At 36.2% G+C, this 16,604-nt stretch overlaps 3 protein-coding genes across 4 annotated transcripts; all 3 read right to left on the bottom strand.

Moving 5' to 3' along the window:
• Positions 1–662: 662 nt before the first annotated feature.
• LOC148088120 (arrestin domain-containing protein 3-like) lies at positions 663–3,951 on the bottom strand. Of its 2 annotated transcripts, XM_087803022.1 has the most exons (7): positions 3,888–3,951; positions 3,545–3,819; positions 2,064–2,121; positions 1,830–1,977; positions 1,591–1,684; positions 1,253–1,509; positions 663–922 (listed from the first exon to the last, which is right to left on the bottom strand). In XM_087803022.1, the coding sequence occupies exons 2-7, from the start codon at positions 3,786–3,788 to the stop codon at positions 824–826; spliced, it is 900 nt and encodes a 299-aa protein (XP_087659148.1). In that variant the 5' UTR covers positions 3,789–3,819; positions 3,888–3,951; the 3' UTR covers positions 663–823. The 2 variants fall into 2 exon arrangements, with proteins under 2 accessions (XP_087659148.1, XP_087659236.1); XM_087803110.1 differs by lacking the exons at positions 2,064–2,121; positions 3,888–3,951 and having other exon boundaries at positions 3,545–3,668.
• A 1,404-nt stretch (positions 3,952–5,355) lies between these two features.
• LOC148088121 (arrestin domain-containing protein 3-like) lies at positions 5,356–8,206 on the bottom strand. The gene is made up of 6 exons (XM_087803236.1): positions 8,085–8,206; positions 7,647–7,704; positions 7,423–7,567; positions 6,947–7,040; positions 6,600–6,856; positions 5,356–6,302 (listed from the first exon to the last, which is right to left on the bottom strand). Exons 1-6 carry the CDS (start codon positions 8,146–8,148, stop codon positions 6,219–6,221), a joined length of 702 nt encoding a protein of 233 aa, XP_087659362.1. The 5' UTR covers positions 8,149–8,206; the 3' UTR covers positions 5,356–6,218.
• Positions 8,207–9,286: 1,080 nt separating this feature from the next.
• On the bottom strand, positions 9,287–15,442 carry LOC148088122 (arrestin domain-containing protein 3-like). Its single transcript, XM_087794506.1, has 6 exons — positions 15,105–15,442; positions 14,057–14,114; positions 13,847–13,994; positions 13,635–13,731; positions 12,562–12,818; positions 9,287–11,541 (listed from the first exon to the last, which is right to left on the bottom strand). The coding sequence occupies exons 1-6, from the start codon at positions 15,358–15,360 to the stop codon at positions 11,011–11,013; spliced, it is 1,347 nt and encodes a 448-aa protein (XP_087650632.1). The 5' UTR covers positions 15,361–15,442; the 3' UTR covers positions 9,287–11,010.
• Positions 15,443–16,604: the final 1,162 nt, after the last annotated feature.

The following is a 16,604-nucleotide window of genomic DNA, read 5'->3' on the forward strand; positions in this document are numbered from 1 at the left end:
ACACTGCAAAAAACTGACAAACGGATTCCCTTAACTAAGAAAAATCTCTAAAATCCATGTGTCTGTGTCTTCTCGTTTGGACTATTGTAACAGTTTATTTTCATGTCTTTACAAGGAGTCGCCTCGCCTGGCACTGACCTGCTCTAGTAGGAGAACTCGCATTTCCCCGATCCTTAAAACTCTTCACTGGCTGCCAGTTTCATTCATGATCAATTTTTAAATTCTGGTTCTTACTTTCAGATCTATTCATGGTCAGGCTCCTCCTTATATCAGTGATCTGATCTAGCCTTACATCCCAGCTCGGGCTCTGAGGTCTGTGGATCAGAATCTACTGATGGTTCCTGGACACGCTTTTGGCGCTTTACAAATAATTATTACTTACTTGCGTGCGTACGTACATACGTACCTACTTACTTATTTACTTACTTACTGTCTTGTCCTTACCTTGCTGGAATAGGCTGCACAGGATTCATTAAATTAATTAAACACAAAAAAAACGATGGTTTTCTTTACATTTGACTATTCCTGACATGGCAGTGAGCAACTATTGAAAGGGAAGTTTCCTTAAATTAATTAATTCTACTTATCTCTTTGTTTAAAAACATACTTTTGACATGTTTTGGACAATTTTCTGTGTGTTTTTGCAAATAAAATTGCGACAATTTTCTTTTTTACACTTTTTTTTTCACCTTTTATTCTGAACTATGGGCTAATCCTTTTGTTGATACATATTCAATGTAATGGAATTGACTGCACAGGATAGAACACACATTGACAACAGGGAAGTTGCTGTAAGTCGGCGGGTCCTGGAGGTCCAGCTGAGTCAAATCCTGTGGACGGGTCCGGTGAAAGCTCTTGCGGGCAGGATGTCCAGGGGTAGCAGCAGACTAGCGTTATACAAACGCCAGTATCTCAAGTATATCTGAAAGTCGGAAGGAAACACGCTCTAAAATAAAACACAATTGCCACTCACAAGAACACATTCACAATGAGCTGCCTTCTTCGCTACAACCACCCACGAAATAGTTTTTCTTTCCTCTACAGAAAACTGGGAAAAGGGCCATATCGCACCATCATAACTTCATGGAAGAGTCACTTAAATGGGTCTAATGATTCTAATCCTTGTGTCTAATAATCTTTTAAAGTATGTCAGCACGTCAGTACTTATTACAAGTCTGCCAGAACTTTTCATGGACCAGAAAAACACACAGATGATCATTTGGTATCCATTTCAAATTATGGTTCAACTCACCTTTACGGTATAATGGATGGAGATGATTGAACAGTTTTTGATGGAATAGACAGCATTGTCAGGAATGTCCGACTCCCAGCTGATGCTCGCTCCGGAGCCCGACGGGATCGGCTTCCCGGTCCCACTGCAGATAATTTCATTGGTAGTTTTGGCGGAGGTACCGGCCTTGTACTTGGTCACCCGTGTAACACAAAACCTGGGGGTTAAGGTACTGGAAGAAATGTTGCTGACGTGAGCAACAATAGGAAGTTTATCTCCTGCCGATGAAAGCAAAGCAAGTCCGTATATAGAAATGATACAAAAATTGGAAACAATTTATTTATTTATTTATTTTTTACCTGGAGAGCATTTGTTGTCGGTAGTCGCACTTATGTTAACTGCACCTTTGGAGAAGATCCCCACTTGTTTCTCAATAGATGCACTCTGACGATTCTTAAAGGATAATTTATGATTAAGTGAATGCTTAAGAAGATACTTAAGAACTGATGGTTGGGAACGTTAAACAAGATCTAGTCAGTCTTTTTTGTTTTCGCTCATCTTTAAATGGCTTTTTAAGTGTACTAAGAGTAAGACTTACCATGTTTCCTCCACGGTGGGTGTAAGACTTGGACACAAACTTGATGTATCTCTTAATCCTAGTTGGCATTCGCCATTTCCTGGTTATTTTAGCCTCCAGTGAGTAAGAAATTTTTCCAAAGTGACCATAAAAGGAGGAAGGGAAGTCCCTGTTGGGTTACAAAAAAAAAAAAGGCAATTATACTCTTCATGAATAATAACTAAACATTTGAACATCATTAAAGGCGGCATTTACCCTGGTGGGATTTGGAAAATGAAATTCAAGCGATGTGGCCCTTTAGAAAGTACGGTGTCTACAACAGAATGAAAAAAATAATTATAAGATGTGTAGTTGTGTGTAAAGAATCTGTTTAGGACACTTTTCAACACTAGAAGTTCCTTAATGAATCTTTGACTATAGACGGTCAGAATTGCGAGCAGGACAGATTTTGTGAAGAATGGCTTTTAGCGGCTGGAGTTGGCTTTAGGAGCATCAGAAGTATGTTTGGGTTGTGGAGGAAATGTATGAGGACATTGAGAAAGTGATCAGGAGTGACCGAGGGATTCAAGGTGAGCACAGCCCAACTTCATCTCTGACAACAAATATGAAATTTTCACTTGATAAAGTGACTAAACTAAAGTAAGAGACTGCGCTGGAGTTATAAAATGTGAAAAAAATATACAAAAAGTGGTGGTGAATTATGGAAGTGAATGTGTGAGAGCAGACTTTACATATCATGAGTAATATTTAATAGTCAATTAAGTCACTCGCTGCAAGAGACCGTCAACACTGAGTCTGGTTCTGCTCAAGGTTTCTGCATTCTAAAAGGAAGCTTTGAGATGTGATTCACTCATTGTTGAGTTGCTAGGATCTGCTTATCTTTTCCCCCGAAATAGTCTTGCTTCAACTGTAAAGTGTCTTGAGATAACTTTGTTGATAAGACACTTTAGAAAAAATGGAGTTGAATTGAATAATTAAAGAGAGTCATTGAAGCAGCATCATAAAGGTGGATTTCCCTGGCTCTTGACCTTTGCATGATGTAATGTAACGTCAAGGATCTATTGCTTCTTCTTGGTTTCCCGTATGTTTACACGTTGAATTTATTTACATGGAATTTTATTTTACATTTAATTGTTTACTACATTTCCTTTACGGATTATAACATTGCAACATAATAACATTGCTTCAAATTTGATGGATATTAAAATTTCCAGTTTTGATGCTGTCAAAAAAAGTGTTTGAAATTCACATTCAAACTCCGATGGCACACAATTCCTTCCATAGTAATACATTCTTATCTCATTTGCACGAGATGATGAGGATCGTGTAGTATTTTGGAATTAATTGATTAAAAATGTTTCTTTTTTTTAGCAAGATTTCCAATAACAAACCTTTTTGAAATAAATCTTTTTTGGTAAATATAAAGTTATGTAATGTTATGACATTTTTAAAGTCGGATCGAACATAATGGTCACACTTGACCCCTGTTGTCTTTGTGTTGAAAAGATCAGAAATATGTGCATTTTCACTAGTTTTATTAATCCACAACCTTTCTTTAAGGTTAAGGTCACCCAAAGGCAACACAAGGGATACCAAAATCACATTTTGTTTTCAGGGTCATACATTTAATAATGCAGATGAGATGATGGAAGGAACAGTAAGGGTAGAGGTCGTCAAAACGATGACGGTCAACAAGAATAAAGGACACACATTTTTATCAGGTGTGTTTTGCTCACCTCCGTCTTGCTTTGCGACGAGCCATTGTTTGCTACTGAAGTATTTCTCGAGGGAACCTTCCGAGGTGGGATTGTGCACGCCCTCGTCCGGCCAGTGAACTACAGCCTCACCTTTCATTTTCACACAAATGCTCTGGACTTTCATCTGCCTCTTCAATTGAAAGACAACGGCGCCTTTAATGGTCTCCCCCTCAGAGAAAGTCGTCTTGTCGCAGACGATGTTGAGATATTTCAATTGAAACATCTTGTTTGTCTCGTCTTCATTAATATTGCCACTGTCAGAGTTGAATAGAAATCTTTAATCATGCCATATTTTTTTCAGAACGATATGAATTCTACTTACCAAACAATTTATCAAGAATATATTGTCGAACAATTCTGGTCGACATCCAAAATGTCAAAACAACAAGCGGAATGAGAAACCCATCATTAAAAAGGAAAATCTGCTTTTATGCCTTTTGTGTAAAGCAATGTTTGTCAATAAAGTGAGCCCATGTATGTCTTTATTACAAGAATAATTGAGCACACGCAGATCAATCAAAACAACGGGTCGTCTCGGTCAACATCCTTGATCTGTGGCACTATTTTTTTGGTGAATAACTCACTACTCTTTTGAAGACACTCCACCTATGCATCAAACTTAAAATTATACTATAAAACTGTCCTCATTTATTACTACTATTACTAGTTCAACTCTACCTATATATTTCTTAAGATCTTTGTTTGAATATCTATTTTTCTAAAAGTTCTATTATATGATATTTTTAAATAAAATGTATAATAAAATAAATATTACACAATTTATTTTATTTCCGGACTTTCTTTATCATGCATTTTTGTACATATAGTTTCCTAAAGATGTTTGTTTGAATATCTTTTTTTTCTCTTTTTTGCCTTTTATTGTTACTTTTTAAGTGTTTTTGTTTTATACTTTTCGTGGTGCTTTTATATATTTTTTAAATAATATGTATATAATAATAAGTAAGTAATTTGTATAACACAGGACATTAAATTAATAAAATAAAATGATGATATAATATACACTTGTTTTGCATTTGATGTAATTTATTTTAAATGGTAAAATACAGGAAATATGACTTCCCTTGGAATCTTAAAATAAAATCAATTATAATAAAATGATATGCAATCAAATTAAAACCTAAGCATATTTTCTAATTTCCTTTTATTTATTTGTCTTAAATATTTAAAAGTCTTTATCTGTCCCTTTCTTCTTTTGGCTTGACGTCCCCCTTATAACAGTCACAGTATATAATTTGGCCCCCGAGGAAATAATTGGCCACCCCTGATCTAGGCCTTCATATAATTGTGTAACACCGAGTGATGGAAAAGTCTCTTGTTTGCTGTACATCCACTAAACGTATTGTCTTTTTTGTTATATTCTGTTAACAATTTTACCCTCATTTTCCAAAGGACTTTTCTATTACTTCGCTAGTTACATTTTTAAAGCCAGAGAAGATTGTAAATGGATCATAAATTTAGCTTAAACTAACATCTACAACATGCTTTACAAAGGCAAAACAATTACACAATGAATTACTATTGGTTGTGAATACTGTTATAGGTTTAACACCCATGTTGTAACAAGATGACAAAAACAAGAACGTTGGTAAACTTCACATCCCATGCTCAAAATTGTATGTATTTGTTACATATATTATGAAGCTTTTAAATAGTATCAAAAGGATCAACTCACACAAGCCTGTTACACAATTTAATTTTCATTTTATTTGTTCAGAAAGCTACGGGACAATGGAGTGATCCACTTTGTCGGATACTGACATCAAATGTTAAATGAATTAAGAAAACACAAGAAAAGCAAAGACCCAATATTATGATAAAGAGAAATATATACAGTTATATACAGAATATAACATGACAACTGAACACTTTTACAGCATTTTAGAGAACCAAAGGTGTATAAAGCACAAAAATATCATGAATATAATCGGCAACAATCTCATAGAATTCTATTAAGAACTAAGACTGACCGACATCTTTCACAGAGGCAAAAGAAATACAATTGAAATGTTTTTGGCGTCCTGTATTCATTTTATTTCTATTTACACTTACACATAAAAAAATATTCTCAACATCATGAGTTATCAAAAAGTCTAAGAAAGTTATTTTCATGTCTGAATTAAATCAAGGAAAATCTTCTATGCTACTGAACAGAACACTTGTCTGTGTTAATGCAATGTACAGGAAGTATATTCCTGTTTTGTTTTTTTAATTAATATTACATATAACATGTTTTGTGTAATGCAGGAGTCAAAACAACATGACAACATAATGAGAATAAAGACGACTGAATCTTAAAAAATTGTGCCATGCATGTCACTAAAGGAGGAGAAAAATAATTACAGACCATTACTCTTTATGACAACTTCTACAGCCCTTGACTGTGCGAGACAAAGAGAACCGGAGACCAAACCAAAGGACAAGACCATGGGTGGTTTTTGCAAGGTGGGCCACATACAGTACTGCTGTTGTCAAACAAGAGAATGCACAAAAAAAAAGTGGGAATGGGAGTTTTGTGCTGGTAACAATATGGATTCAAATATCTTGAACTGCATAAAGCACCTGGTGTGTGAACCTCTCGAAGATCAGATGGTATTTGATTTTGAGCTAGCTTGTTCGGGGATCGAGTGCGATGTCATTGTTCGAAAAACTTAGCGTGCACTACATCCAGTGGCAACTCCACGATTGGGTCAAACGAGAAGCTGATGTCCAAATATACCTGCAAATAAAAATCGTTTTCAACTTGAGACACTTTTGAAAACCATATTGACTTCACCTTAAAACAGTCAGACCACACAACTGTGGTAGCTTTTGAAACATAAGTAGAAAGAAAGAACATTAGACCACATTCTCAGCTGAGGCTTCCTGTACAAGACTTTTCTCACACGCGTTGGCGTCCTTTGCAAATCATTAACTTGTTTTCAAAATCTACGAGTTTTGTCAGTCAGCATTTCATTAATGTTGGAATACTTCGTACATATTTTTAATCGTTAAGATGTAATCCTTGATCACTCACCTGAAGTACGTACTCAACTGAGATGAGCGAGCAGTTGTCGATAGAATAAATCGGAACGTCCGGAATTTGGAGTTGAAGAACGACATCTCTTTCAGTGGCTGATGGGATTGGAGCTCCAGACCCTTTACAGAGAATCTGGACGTTTGTTATTGAGGGGTATTGAGTTCCGTACCTCGCTTTTAGTAGTAAGTTGTACTTGGGGGTAACTTTCTTGGGAGACATGTTGCTTATACTGGCTTTGATTGAAATGGTTTCCCCTGTTCATAAATAAGAAAAGAAGAAAAGTATTAAAACATAAATTGACCGCATATTCAAGGAGGGGTTTTGCAAAACCGGCATCGTTTTACCTGGATAGCATGTATTTGCGGTGATTACCCTCATGCTAACTTGACCTCTGGAGAAGATCCCAATTTTTTTATCCACCGACCTCATCTGAATGAACTTTAAAGGATAAGAGTGTTTAAATCGGTGCAGTAAGCAGTTTTTTGAAAGTATAATTCAAATGTTTATACAAGTTTCCTGTGTCTATAGCACTCAGTTCCATGTGGCACAATATCTCACTGACGTAGATACACTGTAGGTCTCGATCCAAAGTCTTTTCACATCTTGGATTTTTGAGCACAACATACTTTGACCTGACGCACAGTTCATTGTGTGATTGCAACCTAGGTTGTGTAATAAATGACTCCTGCCTCATGAGACTGGAAGCGTCCCTTCGTATTAATTTATTTCCATCAAGTACCGAGAGGGAAAAATAGGGTCACGGCCGAACAAGACCCCAAACATGAAACACCGAAGGCTTATCAGTTGGAGTAACACTTACTTCTGTTCTTCCATGGAAGGCGTGGGACGAAGCAAAACGTATTTCTTGCATCACAGACGATGCAAATCGCCAACTCCTGGATAGTTTGGCAGACAGTACGTAAACAATCTTTCCATGCGCTCCATAGAACGTGGATGGGAAGTGCCTGAGGGATAAAAAATAAAAAAGTCTAAGAAAAAAAATGATATGAGGGAACATATAATTTTTACAGGAGACAGCTTTACCCATCCGGGACTGGGAGATTGAAATTGAAGCAATGTGACCCTTTGGGAAGCACAGTGGCTGAAACAAAAACAAAGCAGTTTGTTGACTTTTTAACAAAACAAGACTTAGTTTAGTTTATTTATTTAAAAGGACAATGTGCAGTTACATTAAAAAGATGGCTGGACCAGATTTAGCACAATGCTAATTTCATGTCTTAATAAATAAAATGGAAGTAAGAGGTAAAAATCCTAGCATCATTAAACATGATTACAATGTTGAAACAAAACACAGATAAAAAAAAAGAAGAAGATTGTCATTGTATAAAAATGTAAGCTTACTTAAACGTATCATAATACCAATAAAACAATGAAATCATGCACAGTTTTTTTTAGATGATCAAATTTACCTAAATGTCACCCCAAACACTTCACATTCATCGAAGGTTCCTGTTTGCTTACCTTTACTTTGCTTTTCAATGATGTACAGTTTGACTTTAAAAAATGTCTTATTCCCTTTGTACATCTGTTCTCCATCGGACCAGTAGACTTTAGCTCCACCTTGAAAGGCCACGGAAATACTCTTCACTTTTGTTTTTTTTGTCAATTTGAAGACAACTTTGCCTTCAATGACCTCTCCTTCAGAAAAAGCTCTGTCTTCAATAATAACTCTGAATTTCCGTGGAGACATTTTCCTCTCTTCTAAATTGATTTGTACTCTTGTCTCCGTGTGTCTATGTCTCATATAACACTAGTTTCCAGGACAACCCCCCTTGTTCTGTGTGTCAGGGGACGTACACGACCAAATGTCACGAAATCTACCTACCAGTAGGTGACAGGATATCCTGGTGGTCAACCACTATCTTTTCTTTCTTTTCTCTATTATCAAAATTTGTTTCTATAGAAAAAAAATTAAAAAGCACTATAGCGAACTCATGTCATGATCGATTATGTAAAGAATAATAAACATTGGTTACTAAGAAAAACTACATGGATTGAACAACCCGATGTGCCAAATCAAAGGAATTTCCAATTGTCTACCTTTTGTATTTGTTTGCTTTTTTATGCCCCTTTGGTTGAGTTCCTTAGTTTCTTGTTTGGTAGCGACTGTTTTGACCTCGCTTACAAACCTAGAAACCTCCCTGTTTGTCTTTTTTTGGTTTCCAGTTATTTTATTCCCTGGTTATGGAATTTTGAGACATTGGACTCTTGTTGTATTTATTGGACTCCCTAGTTTGTATTTAATTGTGTACTATAGCTGCTCACGTTGTCGACTGCTGGTTACTCACACCTGCACTAGGTTTCTACCTTATTCAGTTTCTTACAGTGTTTCCTTTTTTGGTTGGGCACATTATGTGTCTGCTTTGGTCCATACTAGGGATTAGTCTAGAAGGTTTCATAGTACATTTACACATTGTCAAAGGTAACTATATATAACACTCTATGATTCATAATCTTTGGTTCTGACACCACTTATTCTATCATACAAGTATAACATAAAATGGTGTTTCTAACTGGTTAACATGTTAATTGAGAATTTTAGACCACATTTTTGTGAAGTGATAGTACAGTCTTGGATCAGAGAACTCTCGTCCTCATTGTGGTGATACAGGCACATGGTGGCACTGGATTTTCCATTAAAGAGAATGTAATTGAACTCAAGGTTGATATTCATTCAGTCTTTATTGTTAGGCTTAGAAATCCAGTTCTCATATGTGTTTCTTTACATTATATCTCACAACAAATGCATAGAATAAACAAAGCGTGCAATAGAAGGATGAGAAAACAAATGTTGTAGATAACCAGGATGCACCCTGCAAGTGTCTGGTCAATTTTATTGGCTCAAATACATTTTATTGGAGTGTTTTAGACACAGAAATAGGCTTAAATAGCTTAATAATTAATTTTAATAAACTTAATTAGTGTTTTTTTTTTCACTTCCAAATTCTCCGGAGATACAAACTAACAAAATAAAATTCCTTTTAAAATGCAATGATCTGAATTGACTACATCATCTGATATCAGGTACGTGTGGAACTCCATCTTGAGATATTGGCATCATATGGTAAAATACCTTTCACCAACTTTCCTGGCTTCAGACATGCTAAAGTGAAGTACACATGTTACTTTAAAAAAATGTGTTAAAGTTTTTATAAATATCAACTTTAATTCCTGGGCTATAAACACAGCTAGTTTGATTCATGTAGCTAGCTTTGCTTTTAAGTACTAATGAGGGATACAAGGCTTCTGAGATCTACTATGAGATGGTAATCCACTGATAAGGCACCCATGATGTAGACTATTTAAGGGTTGGCGAGGTTTCAGTAAACAGTGTTTTAGAACTCAGTAGGTGGCGCTCTCAGTTTAACAATTATGCAACCATGAATCCATGGCTTCCTGAGTTAAAGGCAGTACGGGTGGGCAAAACCACGTCATTATCCATTGCCAGCCACACTGGTGCACCACAAGGCTGCGTCCTCGGCCCTTTCCTACACCAATGACTGCACTAGCCCGTCACCAAATAACTTATATCATAATTACTTTGATACATCCAAACTTTCACTGCTAACATACAATTTGACAAGCACACCATCAACAAGCGTCCCCCCCCCCTATCTCCTTCTGCTGCGTATCAAAGCATCATTGAATCAACTCCTCTGTACGGGGCCATAAGATAAACTGCAAATATAGTAGAACAGGAAATAACACACACCTGTTGTACACACATATCACGCCCTCCCCCCCAAGACACAGAACTCTGAGATGCAGACTTTAAGAAAAAGTACCATGCGGCGTAGCAACCCTGAACAAAAGGCCAAACTGATCCGGTGCTCTTGAAAAGAACTTCCCTCTGTCTAGGGACAATAAAGTCGAAGTATATTAGTGGTTCAGAGACTAATGAGCAGAGAGTGCCATCTAGGGGCCCTTGAAAATGAGGACATTACACTTTGAAAGTAGTATTTTGGCTGATGAAGCTTCAGATAGTAGTGTCCCATTTTTAAAGCTCAGAAGGTGCTGCCCTGAGTTTGCACCATTGTCCGTTGCATTATAGTCAGTCTCAGTCACATAAAATGTACGGCATCACAAAAAGTTCAGTCAACTAATTCCAAAATTGTTAGTATTAATAATGCCAAATCTATCAGTAAATAAAAATAATAGTGTGTAAGTCAATAGACATCCAAGTTTGCTTCGGATTACCACAAATATACAATGTATACAATATGTTATTTAAACAAAACTAGTGGTAGGTTCATAGCTTCTTAAACAGTGTAAACAATTCTACACAAGCCATAAGTGAGACTGGCTTTAAAAAACGTATTTTTTTGGTAAGAACAAAACGAATATACACACATACATATATATAAACATTAGTTGTAGTTACGACAATCTATTTTTGAGATTCAGGCACGGAAGAAGGGAAAAGGATGGAGTAGGATGGAGGTGGTTCGTCCGACTGAGACAGGAAGTTGGTGTTCATCATCGGAGCAGAGGGCGGGGTGTAGGCAGGTGGGGCTGATGGGTAAGGAGCTGGGGCTGATGGGTAAGGAGCTGGGGCTGATGGGTAAGGAGCTGGGGCTGATGGGTAAGAAGCTGGGGCTGGAGGAGGAAATGCGGAAGCAGTTGGTGGAGGGTGAACGACAGTCGAAGACGGAGATGAAAATGGAGACGCGTAAGGAAAAGCCGGTGGCGCTGGATTGCTGTAAGCTCCGGCCGGTTGACGGTAAGTCCGCGGTGGCGCCGAATACTGGGCAGCACCATACACGGCTGAAGGTCCTTGGTAAAAAGCCGCAGGAACCGCTGGCGGAGGGAAGTCACTGTTGCTCTGGTGCCCAGTTGCTGCGGAAACCAGGCCGGGATGGACGATGACGATGGGGAACAAGATCTCCGGATCGAAGGCTAAAGAGATGTCCAGATATACCTGTCGGGTGAGTGAGAGATAATGAGACACCTGCACCAGAACCAATGTTTACATAAAGCTTTATCATTTTGGTGAGAAAAAAAGGCAAGATAAAGAAGAGGACAAAACGATTTTGATTTGATCGTGAAATTATTAATTGATATAAAGACCAGGAACAACGTTAAAAAGGTTTTATTTAAATTTAAGATTTAGTTAATCTGTCAATTAATACAAGGGAACCATTATAAACTGTTTATGTGTTAATAGAATGTATTTTAATGATGGAATAATAAAAAAAAAGGATAAAAAATATTGAAAATAAAGCCCATGCATGAGGAAATAACGTCAGGTTATCCCCATCGGTGAGGACACCATGGCGGCCCAACATAGTCTAATTTTCCTCGCCATACTCTGGTTAACCATGAGTTTATAATGGAATATTTTGGTGAACGAGCCTTTGCCGTTCGGGGAAAACTCGACACAATTTATGATTGATGACAAATTAAACGAGAAAACTAAATGAGTAAAATATAGTATAAATTTATTATACTAAAATAGCTTGCCTTGATTAAAATGAGACAAGTCATTATTTAGTTTTGTTTAGAAACAACACAAATATGCTTAAGGATTAGGATTGACACATACAAAAGGGCGGTGTAGTAGTGCAGGAAAAGCTATGGTGCATTCAATAGCATGGGACAAAATGAAATCACAGACAACAAATCTTTATTCAATTAAAATCAATTAAATAAAGTAATTGACAACAATAAACAGTGTTTTTTGCAGGAATGGAAGCCAAGCATTCTGAGGTCTTACGTTAACACCAATGAAAAACTAATAACTTAATGTTTTTTTGTTATAAAGTTCATCCTGAGTAACTAAAATTAATTAAAAACTTTATCTAGGAAAACTCAATATGTTATAATTGCTTTAAAAGTGGCTTCAACAACTATCTATACAGTCAGTAAACATGTTTGTTTGTCATCTTTAGTGTAACGTCCTCATAAACAAAAGACATATGTATAAAATGAACCATCTTACCTTGACCTGATATTCCAGTAAGATAATTTCACAGTTCTGGATGGAGTACGGCTCGTCGTGTGGAATCTTTAACACAGACTTGATCTCTTTCTGCGTTTTAGGTCTCAAACAGGCCTCGGTCACTTTGTCCAGAACGTGGTTTTCATGTTTGACACCATTGGTGGCACGGTAGACGACGTTTTTCAATAGAGTCACTTTGGGCCTCATTTCACTGGAGGAGGAGTTGTTGATCTTGGCAACAATCACCAGAGATTGTCCTGGGATAGACCAAAGAAATGTTAGTTTCACTTGACATTTGACAAGTAGAAAGTCACAAAGGTATTCAAATAAAACCAAAAATAAAGCTTTATGTCTCAACCATTGTGTTGCCTCTTGGTCAAGGTGACCCGAACGCCCGAAAACAATGTCGTTCACCTTGACCCAGAGACAACACAAAGGTTTGGCGACTTATATAAAACGAACATAAGAAGCACCGTACAAGAATACATGATAATAATGTTCCCTTTAACGCTCACATGACACACATAAATGGTCAAAGGACAAAGATAAAGTCTTTGTTTTGTAAAAATCAATTATAAATATACATAAAAACACATACATGGGTATAAAGTCAAATCCCTTTCAATCTCAAGGATAAAATAATGTTTGTAATCTGAAAAACATGTTTGATTACATTTTATAATTTGGTTGACTACAGTCAAAACTGTTTGAAACTGAGACAAATAATTACATTCCTGTCAGGACATCCACACCTTTTTTTCCTAATGTGATCTTTGAACACATCCATAAATCTCGATGATCGTCTTCCTCTCCTTCTTTAATCATGTGTTGCAATAGCTTAAACATTGTTTTCAGGTAAATAAAGAAGAGTTTTTACCTGCACCTACTGCCTTCAATAATACATTTGCATCTCTTTTTTAAGTCCCCCTGTTCAACAGGTAACTTGAAAAGTGATTTTAATTAAATGTGTATGAGCTTGACCTACTTTTTTTTAGTGTTCCAATGACTTATGGAATGCTCCTGCCACCCGCGTGGCAATATTCACATGAATGAATCTCAATGAAAGAACATACCTGGAGCGAAAGCTCTCCTCTCAATAGTGGCCTCCATGTGAACACTCCCTTTTGAGAAAAATCCCATTTCTTTGTCAGTTAAACCAATTTGAGGCGACTGAAAACAGACCAAACAATGTAGACAAAAGTTGTGATTTAAATGTTTACATAAAGAATCTTATTCAGAAACTGACTTCAGAAGCTATTCAACTCAAAATTCCATTCAAACTGACCATTAAAGACTGAATATCTGGGAAGGACTTGGTGACAAATTTGATGTCCTGGTCAACCGTGCGGTCCATCTTCCAGCTCCTGGAGAGTTTGGTTTGTAGTGCATAGCAGATCCTCCCATGTCTCCCTATGAACGTTGAAGGCAAGCTTCTACAAAGACATAACATGTTTTAGCCAAGCTTCAGTAATTCCTCGACTGATGGAGTACTTACGTTTCCGGTATTTTCAACGTAAAATTAAAGACATGATTTCCTTTAGGCAGGATGGTTTCTGCAAGTAGACGTGTTGGTGTTAGCTGAAGTGGCTGTCATTGTCATTGTTGTGTGTTGGGAGAAAGGAAAAAGTTCAGCAGAATTTTAGCAAAAAAAAATTAAATCATAGTGTTCAATCCCAATGGTGGAAGAATCGAACCATGATAAGTGTCTTCAGAATATTAACATACTTAGATGTTTTTCTTTTTAAGCGATTTAATCAACGTTTGATATTGAAATAATACATTTGTAAATTATACCATTTTTTTTATTTTGAATTAAAATACATTTAAAAAAAATCAAAATAGATTTTCTTGCTTAGATTATTGGAATAACCTTATGTAAAAAAAGCAAAAAAATTATTTAAAATTGAATTTGAAAATATTACAATTAAATTACTAAAAACAAAACAAATTAAACATCTCAATATAGTATATAATCAGATCAATGATTCAATAAAAACAAATCCAACCTTACAATTAAGAAATTATTAAATTAAATAATAATAATAATAATAACAATAATAATAATAATAATAATAATAATGTATAATAATGTATAATAACAATAAATGCTCAAAATAAACAACATTCCAATAAAACATGTCAAAGTTTCAACATATAAAATGTTAAATTCATAAATGTAATATTCTGGCACTGATATACTTCCATACCAAACTTTTAGATTTCATAAAATAGATTCAAATGCATTTTTTCCGTAGTTTAATTGTAAACGGAGCTTCACTTGACACAGGTCATCATGTAATACTATAATAAAAAGTTATGTCACATGTCATAACTTTTATTAACTTTGTTTTGTGCCAGAAACTGTAGTCCACTATAGATCGACAAGTAAGTTTCCACTACATAGTACTTCTCTGGTTATTATAGCAGTACACGTAGTTTCAGGAATCCTTCAATTTTAACTTTTGAAACAGTCGTAAAGATATTTTTAGGGGCGACAAGAATATCGTTAAAACTTGTGCGTAAACATCAACATTTTCTCGCACCTTTCGCGTGTTCCGGCGTGAAAAACTGCTTGAGTTTAAAGTATCTGCGGTGCGCGGAGTAAGTCTTGGTGCGATCGCCGACCTTTTTACTCCATCTGACGTTTGCGTCTCCTTTGGCTTTGACAAAGAAACTGTCCACGGTGGTGTCTTTGAGTAAGGCCAGGGTGACGCTTCCAGACAGAGAGTCGCCCTCGGAGAACGTGCCCTCCTCGTTCTGCGCGTGGCAGCTCATCGTCAAACTTTGGATGGACGGCATCGCGTCACAAAACTACTACTACTACTACAAACTAAACAAAAAAACGAAACATTAACGGGATCCTATTTGTTGTGCAACTGAAGGGTGGTAACTCTCCATGCCCGGGTTGGAGGGGGTGGAGGAGGGCGACAGGCCACGCCCCGAGGAGACTCTCACACGGAACTCTGCCACCATCTAGTGTTCATGATGCGCACTTCAGTTTCTTTTTTCAATTTTAATTTAATAAGTATTTTTCATACAGTTAATGCCACTCAATTTACTCACCCTCGGTTCGCAACATACATGTCTAAATAAAGCGAGGGAAATAACGTCATATAAAAAAAACAAAAAAAGGAACAAAAACAATTATCAAATCTATTATTATTATTGTTTTAAACAATTTTTAATTTCTCCAAACATATTTATAACATACTACCATTACCCACCTCTCGTTTTTATTTCACTTTTCGGTTAAACCGTGTTCATAAAAGCAGCTCATGTCGGTAAATCGCGCCCCCTAGTGTGCAGCTGGTGCATGGTCTTCTGTGGTGTATTTGTATGCAATAATTCCATTCAATTTTCACACCCTCGATTCGTAACATAAATGTCTAAATAAAGCGAGGGAAATAACGTCATATAAAAAAAAAAAAAGGAACAAAAACAATTATCAAATCTATTATTATTATTGTTTTAAACTATTTTTAATTTCTCCAAACATATTTATAACATACTACCATTACCCACCTCTCGTTTTTATTTCACTTTTCTGTTAAACCGTGTTCATAAAAGCAGCTCATGTCGGTAAATCGCGCCCCCTAGTGTGCAGCTGGTGCATGGTCTTCTGTGGTGTATTTTTATGCAATAATTCCATTCAATTTTCACACCCTCGATTCGCAACATAAATATCGAAATAAAGCGAGGGAAATAACGTCATATTAAAAAAAATAAAAAAAAGGAACAAAAACGATTATCAAAACTCTTATTATTATTTTTTAAACTATTTTAAATTTCCCCAAACATATTTATATCCTGTTGTGTTATCAGTTTTATCTTGATCTTTAAAATATATACTTTATTGAATATTGTTTTGATTGTTTAAGCGCTTTGTGACCCTGGTCTGGAAAAGCGCTATACTAATAAAAAATACTTACTTACTTACCATTACCCATCTCTCATTTTTATTTCACTTTTCTGTTCAACCGTGTTTATAAAAGCAGCCCCATGTCGGTAAATCGCGCCCCCTAGTGTACAGCTGCTGCACGGTC

The sequence above is a fragment of the Callionymus lyra genome, chromosome 1 (assembly GCF_982586985.1).
Source record: "Callionymus lyra chromosome 1, fCalLyr1.hap1.1, whole genome shotgun sequence".
NCBI classification, from domain to species: Eukaryota; Metazoa; Chordata; class Actinopteri; order Syngnathiformes; family Callionymidae; genus Callionymus; species Callionymus lyra.